General features: G+C 51.2%; 1 protein-coding gene across 1 annotated transcript in view; it reads left to right on the top strand.

The window, feature by feature from the left end:
• Window positions 1-5,596: 5,596 nt before the first annotated feature.
• ZBTB34 (zinc finger and BTB domain containing 34) overlaps window positions 5,597-11,027 on the top strand; it is a 30,998-nt gene continuing 25,567 nt past the window's right edge. Inside the window, exon 1 of the mRNA XM_073640285.1 lies at window positions 5,597-5,813. Within this exon, the coding sequence (XP_073496386.1) occupies window positions 5,612-5,813 (202 nt within the window). The 5' untranslated portion in view covers window positions 5,597-5,611. The remainder of the gene's footprint in view (window positions 5,814-11,027) is intronic.

Genomic DNA, 11,027 nt, shown 5'->3' with positions numbered 1-11,027 from the left:
GGAGCACAGAAAGGTTAAGACCCAGTACAGACTGGGTCACAGAACCGCAGATGCGGTAGACAACCACAGCAGAGAGGGAACGCCCGAAGCGGTGGGCAAGAACAGAGCAGGACGGGGCTGCAGGAGCAGCGAGCACAAGCAGGGCAGGACAGGACTGCCGGAGCAGCGGGCAGAAGCAGGGCAGGACAGGACTGCCGGAGCAGCGGGCAGAAGCAGGGCAGGACAGGACTGCCGGAGCAGCGGGCAGAAGCAGGGCAGGACAGGACTGCCGGAGCAGCGGGCAGAAGCAGGGCAGGACAGGACTGCCGGAGCAGCGGGCAGAAGCAGGGCAGGACAGGACTGCCGGAGCAGCGGGCAGAAGCAGGGCAGGACAGGACTGCCGGAGCAGCGGGCAGAAGCAGGGCAGGACAGGACTGCCGGAGCAGCGGGCAGAAGCAGGGCAGGACAGGACTGCCGGAGCAGCGGGCAGAAGCAGGGCAGGACAGGACTGCCGGAGCAGCGAGCAGAAGCAGGGCAGGACAGGACTGCCGGAGCAGCGAGCAGAAGCAGGGCAGGACAGGACTGCCGGAGCAGCGAGCAGAAGCAGGGCAGGACAGGACTGCCGGAGCAGAGAGCAAAAGGGTCAGAGCGGAGCAAGGCTGCCGGAGCAGTGAGCAAGGAGTCAGAGCAGGACGGACAGGGCTCTGTTCACACGGAACAGACAGGAAGGGAAAGGCAGAGCCAGATACCCACAGGGTACTTGCAGTGAAGTAGCACGTGGACCACAAACTCAGAAACGGGAGTACAGAGACAACAAGCAGGAGTTAGGTACGAGTTCAGACTCTGCAGAAAAAGGAAAGGAACGGACATAGAGGCAAAACAGGTAAAGGATAGGAGAGAGTTCAGACTGGAACTGAGTGTACGGAAGAGACCGACACTGCAGCGGGATACAGGAGCGGGTCTGGGAATACGGCCCCCAGAGAGGCGGAACGAACAGGCAAGGAGCGTGTTCAGACAGGACAGACAAGATACAGGAACGGATCTAGGTAATCAGCCCCTAGAAGGCGGGAGGAACAGGCTAGGAGCGTGTTCAGACAGGCCTGGAAATACAGCCTCCAGGAAAGGCAGCAGGCAAGAGTACACAGACAGGACTCAGTTCAGACACGGGAACTGATACCGCAAGGCAGGAGACATAGACAGGACTCAGTTCAGACAGGAACAGATACCGCAAGGCAGGGACACAAACAGGACTCTGTTCAGACGGGAACAGATACCAAAAGGCAGAGACACAAACAGGACTCTGTTCAGACGGGAACAGACACCAAAAGGCACAGACAGGCAGATCTAGGAATACAGCCCCTAGAAGGCGAAAGAACAGGCAAGAAGCGTGTTCACAAGAACAGACCACAGTTCAGACACAGAACTGGAAAACAGGCAGGAAAACAGGATAGGACCTGGCATGTCAGAGACAAAAAAAAAGCCGACTGACAGGACACAATGCTCAGGCGCCATCTTGAGGAAGAAGGTGGTATAAATACCCAAAGATGGACAGCAATAGGCTGAAGGTGCAACAGGGGCGTGTCCGCAGCAGGTACAAGAAACAGGAAGTTCAGCGGGCGTCGCCCTATGCAGCCAAAACAGACAAACAGACAGCAAGGAGGGAAGCCAGAGAGACATTCTGGACTGGAGATCAAGTGCGCGCTCTTGCACAGTGGGAGATGGACCACCATGCAAGGACGCCGCCAGGTATGTTACAGTACCCCCCCCCTTACGCCCCCTCTTCTTCAGGCCTGCCAGAATCTTCCGCAGGGAATTCGAGGACCAGTCGTTCACTTCAAGGAGATCACTTCCACTGTCCACAGGAAAAATTGATCTCATCTGGTTAGCTAGGATGCTACCTCCTATCCAGCCATCCTTAGCAACAGACGAAACGGGTGGAGTACCAGGAACAGCACACAAGGAAGTCTCTCTCCACATATTTTCAGGTGGCACCCCAGAGGCTACAGGAGACAACTGGAAGTCCTTCACCGGGTTGGAGGGGGACAGAGACTTGGGGGTAATCTCTGCTTCGAGGTACATCTTGTCAAGCTCACAGGAAGAAATAGACGGGTTATCAGGTACATAATGAGGAAAAGTCACTGTCTCTTTGTTATCTGGTGGTACCCCGGAGGATTCAGGAAACAACTGGAGGTCCTCCGCCGGGTCAGAAGAGTGCAGAGGCTCAGAGAAAACATCTGCTTCAGAGTACACTAGGTCGGACTCACTGGAGGAAGCAGGCGAGGTATCGGGTACCGAGTATAGGAAAGTCTCTGTCCATTCACCACCAGGTGGCACCCCGAAGGGTTCTGGAGACAACTGGAGGTCCTCCGCCTGGTCAGAGGGGTGTAGAGACTCAAGGGTAACCTCTGCTTCAGAGTACACAAGGTCGGACTCACTGGACGAAGCAAGCGAGGTATCAGATCCAGGATATAGGAAAGTCTCTGTCCATTCACCACCAGGTGGCACCCCGAAGGGTTCTGGAGACAACTGGAGGTCCTCCGCCTGGTCGGAGGGGTGTAGAGACTCGGGAGTAACCTCTGCTTCGGAGTACACTAGGTTGGACTCACTGGACGAAGCGAGCGAGGTATCAGGTACAGAGTATAGGAGAGTCTCTGTCCTTTCGCTACCAGGTAGCACCCCGAAGGGTTCTGGAGACAACTGGAGGTCCTCCGCCTGGTCGGAGGGGTGTAGAGACTCGGGGGTAACTACCACTTTGGGGTACCCATTGTCAGGCTCACAGGACGAAGCGGACAAAGTATCGAGTACCAAGTGTAGAGAAGTCTCTCTCCATTTGTCATCGAGTGGTATCCCGGAGGATTCAGGAGACAACAGGGGGTTCTCCGCCAGGTAGTAGAGGTGCACAGACTCAGAGGTAACCACAGCTTTGGAGCATCCTTGGACATGCACCCCGGTTAAAGTGGGTGAAGCATCTGATGCCGGGTGCAGGAAGTTCTCCTGTGTGGAGTCTGGATGGGCAGAAGTCTCTTCGGGCAGGAGAACCGGAGCACTACCCACGCACATTACCCGTTGGGGCTTCTCTGGGATACAGGGAGATGAAGCTTCAGTAGGGACTTCAAGGTTGGGGTCAGGAGGTCTCAGGGAGGACAGACCCTGGCGTGACGGCTTGCCTCTACGTCTAGCACGTCTGGACTGCCTCTTGAGGTTGGGAGAAGTATTCCGGAAAGCGTAGTCACCCTGTGAGGATTCTGGGTGGGCAGTAGTCTCATTGGGCTGGAGGACTATTGCGCTACCCACACACATTACCCATCGGGGCTGCTCCGGGACATTGGGAGGTGAAGCTTCAGCAGGAGCCTCCGGGTTAGGATCATCGAAGACCATTAGAAAGGCCACCAGGAAGGCCATTAGGTCCAGGAGGATCGGATCCTGTGTTTCATATAGGGGGTTGATCCATTCCAAGGCATCACCCGCCAGGTAAGACATAATGAATGCCACCTTAACCCGATCGGTGGGAAAACATAGAGGGTAGAACTTGAAGTGTAGCATGCATTGCTCCACAAATGCACGACTTTGTCTTGGATCCCCATAGTAACGTGGCGGATCCGCAGGAACGAGAGCAGATAGATCCATCTGGACGGGTGCGTAATTAGCCTGGAACTCAGCTGAGAAAAAAAAAAAATTATTTATTTATTTTTAATGCATGTATTCGCTGGAAAACTTCTCAGAGAGCGAAGGCCGTGGGGCTCAACGGGAACCATGGCCTGAGCATGCTGTTATGCACACGCCCGGACTGACTGGCGTGTGCGGGTGTTGTGGTTCCACTGGACCATGGACCGGAGAGTGCCTGGAGGGGCGTGACTAAGTATCTGGCCGATCCGACCAAGGTGGCACGACGGCATACGACGCCAGTGCACCAGGGAGAAACCGGGCAGAGGGACCAGGTGCTACTCCAGGTCAAACTCCGGACACGGGGGTTGACCCACACTGGGATTACTGGAACAGGCAGGTTAGGCTGGCACAGACTGGTGGATGTAAGCAAACACGGCAGGTATGCAGATGGGTGGATACAGGCGAGTATGCAGGCAGGGAGGTACTGGCCGAAAGGACGGGCTGGAGCACAGAAAGGTTAAGACCCAGTACAGACTGGGTCACAGAACCGCAGATGCGGTAGACAACCACAGCAGAGAGGGAACGCCCGAAGCGGTGGGCAAGAACAGAGCAGGACGGGGCTGCAGGAGCAGCGAGCACAAGCAGGGCAGGACAGGACTGCCGGAGCAGCGGGCAGAAGCAGGGCAGGACAGGACTGCCGGAGCAGCGGGCAGAAGCAGGGCAGGACAGGACTGCCGGAGCAGCGGGCAGAAGCAGGGCAGGACAGGACTGCCGGAGCAGCGGGCAGAAGCAGGGCAGGACAGGACTGCCGGAGCAGCGGGCAGAAGCAGGGCAGGACAGGACTGCCGGAGCAGCGGGCAGAAGCAGGGCAGGACAGGACTGCCGGAGCAGCGGGCAGAAGCAGGGCAGGACAGGACTGCCGGAGCAGCGGGCAGAAGCAGGGCAGGACAGGACTGCCGGAGCAGCGGGCAGAAGCAGGGCAGGACAGGACTGCCGGAGCAGCGGGCAGAAGCAGGGCAGGACAGGACTGCCGGAGCAGCGAGCAGAAGCAGGGCAGGACAGGACTGCCGGAGCAGCGAGCAGAAGCAGGGCAGGACAGGACTGCCGGAGCAGAGAGCAAAAGGGTCAGAGCGGAGCAAGGCTGCCGGAGCAGTGAGCAAGGAGTCAGAGCAGGACGGACAGGGCTCTGTTCACACGGAACAGACAGGAAGGGAAAGGCAGAGCCAGATACCCACAGGGTACTTGCAGTGAAGTAGCACGTGGACCACAAACTCAGAAACGGGAGTACAGAGACAACAAGCAGGAGTTAGGTACGAGTTCAGACTCTGCAGAAAAAGGAAAGGAACGGACATAGAGGCAAAACAGGTAAAGGATAGGAGAGAGTTCAGACTGGAACTGAGTGTACGGAAGAGACCGACACTGCAGCGGGATACAGGAGCGGGTCTGGGAATACAGCCCCCAGAGAGGCGGAACGAACAGGCAAGGAGCGTGTTCAGACAGGACAGACAAGATACAGGAACGGATCTAGGTAATCGGCCCCTAGAAGGCGGGAGGAACAGGCTAGGAGCGTGTTCAGACAGGCCTGGAAATACAGCCTCCAGGAAAGGCAGCAGGCAAGAGTACACAGACAGGACTCAGTTCAGACACGGGAACTGATACCGCAAGGCAGGAGACATAGACAGGACTCAGTTCAGACAGGAACAGATACCGCAAGGCAGGGACACAAACAGGACTCTGTTCAGACGGGAACAGATACCAAAAGGCAGAGACACAAACAGGACTCTGTTCAGACGGGAACAGATACCAAAAGGCACAGACAGGCAGATCTAGGAATACAGCCCCTAGAAGGCGAAAGAACAGGCAAGAAGCGTGTTCACAAGAACAGACCACAGTTCAGACACAGAACTGGAAAACAGGCAGGAAAACAGGATAGGACCTGGCATGTCAGAGACAAAAAAAAAGCCGACTGACAGGACACAATGCTCAGGCGCCATCTTGAGGAAGAAGGTGGTATAAATACCCAAAGATGGACAGCAATAGGCTGAAGGTGCAACAGGGGCGTGTCCGCAGCAGGTACAAGAAACAGGAAGTTCAGCGGGCGTCGCCCTATGCAGCCAAAACAGACAAACAGACAGCAAGGAGGGAAGCCAGAGAGACATTCTGGACTGGAGATCAAGTGCGCGCTCTTGCACAGTGGGAGATGGACCACCATGCAAGGACGCCGCCAGGTATGTTACAGTTAACTTATCTGTATAGTGCATAATATTTCATTATGGTTAAAAACGGTGGTTGAGACATATTGGGAATTGTAGTGCCCTATGTATACAGTTGTCCTATCATGTTTGTGTCAGGATCTGTGCCGTGATCCCGATTCTGATAAGGAAGCTATTTTATTTATCTGTATGACTTCCCACACCTGACTTGTCCTCACTTCACCTACAGTGTATATCGGCTCTCATTAGCTTATGTGTGTGTCGCAAACAGAAAGATCCTGACTAATTAAACAATGTTTTAATTATCTGCCAGGGCCAAAGTATATACTTCTGCTGCCAACTACTCCACAGAGATCCTAACTTGGCAAACACAGGATAACTATGTGATGCCCTACAGTCCACAAACATCACGAGCATTTTGCAATATTCCAGGATGTTCTCCACACATTGCAGAGCCTTCACCCAAAGTCCAAAAATGTTTATGCCAAAACACCTAAATGTACAGGCTGAGTAATGTGAGCACTGTAATCAGGATCTGACTATGGGCTTTGATTATAGTGGTGTCAAACAGTCCCCCAATGGTTGCAAACTGGGAGAAACTAACTAAAGATAAGCAGCGCCCAAGTTGTCTGTTGTTACGCACAGAAGTAGCACATGTGGTTCATGGACCTATTGTGCCACAGGCTGGGCTTGCCTATAAGGGGCGTAGCTAAGCGGCAACCTGGTGTTCACTGGGGCTCCTGATGGTGAAGTCAGACTTAAGCTGCAGGTAGCCGCCAGGTACCACTCCTAGGCAGTCCCCGGTACCACAGCTGCTGACCCCAGGGGTCAGGTACGCAAACACGGATATGGACTAAGTTCTGGATCCTCTGTAGATTGGTTACTGACATGGACTTGGGCTCCGTTCAGACTACTAGGTTCAGGTCCACGGTTAGGACAGAGTCTCAGACAGAGCTGATTATGAGACTGTTAGGACAATCCGGACACACGGAATGCTCGGATAGGCACACGTTCAGACACACGGGTCTCGGCTATAGATTCAGATACAGCCGAAGCGGCTTCGGGGTTCAGGACTGGCCGCACAAGGACCAGGGACTTCGGAGTGAGGACTGGCCACACAAGGACCAGTGCCTACGGGTTCAGGACTGGCCACACAAGGACCAGGGGACCTTACAACTCACTAGTAGACTACACACTACCTAATGATACTTTGTTACTTGGCGCCTCCCCATTGGGGAGGGTGCCTTTTAAACAAGATGCCTCCCAGCTATTGACTGGAAGCAATCTTGTAGGTGCACTCATATACTAAATGCCTCCCAGCCATTGGCTGAGAGTCATTTAACTATGTGCGCAATCTGCCCTTGTAAGAACAGGGGAGTGTGCATGCACTAGGCGCGCCGCTGAAACTCAGAACTAGAAAGGAAGCAGGGAGCACGCTGCGCAGCCGGGGCAGTGAGTATGCTGGTGTCCCTGCATGGAGGGAGAAGTGAACCATGCAGGGGCGCTGGCAATAGCGTTACATCTGTACAGCGTGTTCACTCAAACTAAATGTACTCCCCATGATAGGCGCGCCGCTGAAACTCAGAACTAGAAAGGAAGCCGGGAGCACGCTGCGCAGCCGGGGCAGTGAGTATGCTGGCGTCCCTGCATGGAGGGAGAAGTGAACCATGCAGGGGCGCTGGCAATAGCGTTACATCTGTACAGCGTGTTCACTCAAACTAAATGTACTCCCCATGATAGGCGCGCCACTGAAACTCAGAACTAGAAAGGAAGCAGGGAGCACGCTGCGCAGCCGGGGCAGTGAGTATGCTGGCGTCCCTGCATGGAGGGAGAAGTGAACCATGCAGGGGCGCTGGCAATAGCGTTACATCTGTACAGCGTGTTCACTCAAACTAAATGTACTCCCCATGACTATTGTGTCAGGAACTATTCAGTTCCCATGAATTGAGGTAATGGTCCAAAGTATGTCATCACTTTTGGGTGCTTTCTGTAGTATACATCTATCAGGCCACCATTTAACTCCTTGTTTAATGCCACGGATATCATCTCCTTAGATGCTGTGGTCAATGCTGATTGTGGCATCTGAATGATTACAGAAAGTGGCCTTTTTTGTCACCCCATGGACCCCAAATGATACCCAATCGCAGGATTCTGGGGGTGGCGGGGGCTTAATGGGTTCCTTTATCACCCGGAACACCCTAACAATAGCATTCGTGGAATGAAAGAGGTAAGGTTCGTCGTATTGCTCCCATATATAAATGGATAAACTAGTACTACAGCCGCTCGGAAAGGCAGTACTTTATTGTTTGGATCAGATGTTGACATGTTTCTGGATGACCTGTCCTGACGAAGTGAACGGTACAATCCAGAAATGTGTTAACATCTTATCCATACAATAAAGTACTGCTTTTCTGAGAGGCTGTAGCACTTGCCTATCCATTTATATACGGGAGCAGCGTGGTATGCCGAGCCTAACCATTTTTACTCCATGAATGCTATTCAGTTGATGGACCAGGCTGGATTTGGACAAGGGTCACCTGCGGCAGCTCCCATCGAAAATACCTTTACCAGGCGCAGACACAGGTTTTGTGTTCTGACCACAACATTTAAAAAAAATGTTAACAAATATAAAAAAAAACAAACCACAATACCATTTTTTCTTGATAAAAATGAAAAAGAAAATTACACATAATTGGTATTGGCGGGTCTTTGACGTCTCTCACGTTGAATGTAAAAACTTAAAAAGAAAATGAAAATTTAATCAAAAGCACTAAAAAAGATGCATCTTTCCCAAATTGGTACCAACAAAAACATACATTTTTCCACAAAAGAGAAGCCCTCATACAGCTTCCAGTTGCCTTCCGGAATATGGCGACACAAACACAAATAATTTAAGAATTTTTTTTTGTACAAATGTAAAATAAAAAATATATATATAGAAATTTATTATTGCATTAATTGTATTGACGAGTACAATAGAGGTATCATGTCACGTCTATTGTAGAGTGAACATGGTAAAGCTGAAATAAATAAAAAAATTACTGTGTAATTGCTGGTTTCCCTCCCCCAGATAGAGGAAAAAGGTTTGTAAACTGCTGGACAGCTACTTAAAGGAATTGTGCGGTCTAAAATTAAAAGTCTGCAGTTACTCTTTGTGACTGCAGACTTTTGAATCCCCCTAGCACAGGCACTGTGCGCTGCTAGGATTCGCCACTTTCTAAGCTGAGAATGGCAGTGATGTATGCGATATACATACTACCGGGCAGAAGCTCACTAGACGGTTGCACCCTCTCTCTATGCACTTTTATGGAGCGGACCGTGCCCACTAGACGGCTTCAAGTTTGAGCCGAGTGTCAGTTTACTGTGATCAGATTCTCTCGCACGAGAGAATCATATCACAGGTGGTGAGAAGATGGAGAACTTAATTTCTCCATCTTCTCTGTTTCTGTGTAAATCAAACTACACTCAGATGACATCCGTGTGCAGTCATCGGTTTTACACGCACCCATAGACTTGAATGAGTGTGTGTGCTCCGATTTGCAGAGCCACTCGCGGCATGCTGCGATTCTTTTCTCATTCTGAATTGATATGAGAAAAAAAGCACAGATCTGCTCCCTATAGTATAACTTTGGGATGATTGCTATCTGATAAAACATCCAAGTTAGACACTAGTGGGAGCGAGCCCTAAAGCTATATATATATATACACTGCTCAAAAAAATAAAGGAAACACTCAAATAACACATCCTAGATCTGAATGAATGAAATTGAATACTTTGTTCAGTACAAAGTTGAACAAAATCATCAATGGAAATCAAATGTATTAACCAATGGAGGCCTGGATTTGGAGTCACCCCCAAAACTAAAGTGGAAAAACACACTACAGGCTGATCCAACTTTGATGCAATGTCCTTAAAACAAGTAAAAATGAGGCTCAGTATTGTGTGTGGCCTCCACGTGCCTGTATGACCTCCCTACAACGCCTGGGCATGCTCCTGATGAGGTGGCGGATGATCTCCTGTGGGATCTCCTCCCAGACCTGGACTAAAGCATCCGCCAACTCCTGGACAGTCTGTGGGGCAACGTGACGTTGGTGGATGGAGCAAGACATGATGTCCCAGTTGTGCTCAATCAGATTCAGGTCTGGGGAACGGGCAGGCCAGTCCATAGCTTCAATGCCTTCATCTTGCAGTAACTGCTGACTGTTAGAACCTTGCTCTTAGGTTTTTTTTCCTTTGCTGGTCACATGACCTTGGTGGCCTATTTAATCCTGCTCCGCCCTTCTGGCTTTGCTGGACTTCATTGTATATCTACTTTCTAGCTAGCCTGTGCTCTGTGTCTTGCTCTGTTAGTTTGCTTGGTCTACTGACCTCTATGTTCTATATATTTTGTTTGTTCGTCTGTCTGCTACTATTTCTGTTAGGAGGTGTCCCATATTCCTCCCAGTCCTTAGTACTTGTAGGGATTCCTTCCCCACATCTATAGGTCTCCGTACAGACTAGCTTAGGACTTTAGCAGGTCTGATCGCAGGATCAGGTCCCCTGTTACATCGTAGGGATTCAGCTGAGTTCTATCGTAGGGACAGATCTCCTCTCTTTCCTTAGCTCTGGTAGCAGAACATAACAGTAAGTCCAGCCTGCAAATTCTCTAAGGAAAGATTTTTCTGTTCCATCATGGTGTCGGTTCAGGATTTGGCTCATCGCCTGCAGGGACTCTCTCTGGAGGTGGCCGAGCTCCGTCAGCACGTGAGTAGCTGTCCTGGAGCACATTTCTTGGAGCCTAAGGTATGTTTGCCGGATTTATTTTTTGGTGAACACCGAGAATTTTTTTCATTTAAAAATGCTTGCTTATTGTATTTTCGTTTGAGACCTAAGTCCTCTGGGGATGAATCCCAGCGCGTAGGGTTCATAATGTCACTTTTGCGCAAAGAGCCTCAGGAGTGGGCCTTTTCTTTGCAACCTAGTGATACATGCTTCAGATCAGTGGATAGTTTTTTTTCTGCTTTGGGACTATTATATGATGATCCTGACCGTGTCGCATCAGCTGAGACTGAGTTGAGACGTTTAAAACAGGGATCAGGTAATGTGGAAAAATATTGTACTCATTTCCGTCGTTGGTCTACTCAAACAGGGTGGAACGATTCTGCTCTGAAAAGTCTATTTCTTGCTGGGCTCAGTGAAAGGGTTAAAGACCTGCTAATTGCTTATCCTACACCTGAAGATTTGCAACA

This window comes from Phyllobates terribilis, unplaced genomic scaffold (assembly GCF_046119375.1).
Source record: "Phyllobates terribilis strain yellow unplaced genomic scaffold, ASM4611937v1 Scaffold_7__3_contigs__length_470593459, whole genome shotgun sequence".
NCBI classification, from domain to species: domain Eukaryota; kingdom Metazoa; phylum Chordata; class Amphibia; order Anura; family Dendrobatidae; genus Phyllobates; species Phyllobates terribilis.
Note: the sequence above shows the minus strand (reverse complement) of the source record. Positions and strands in the feature narration are given on the sequence as shown.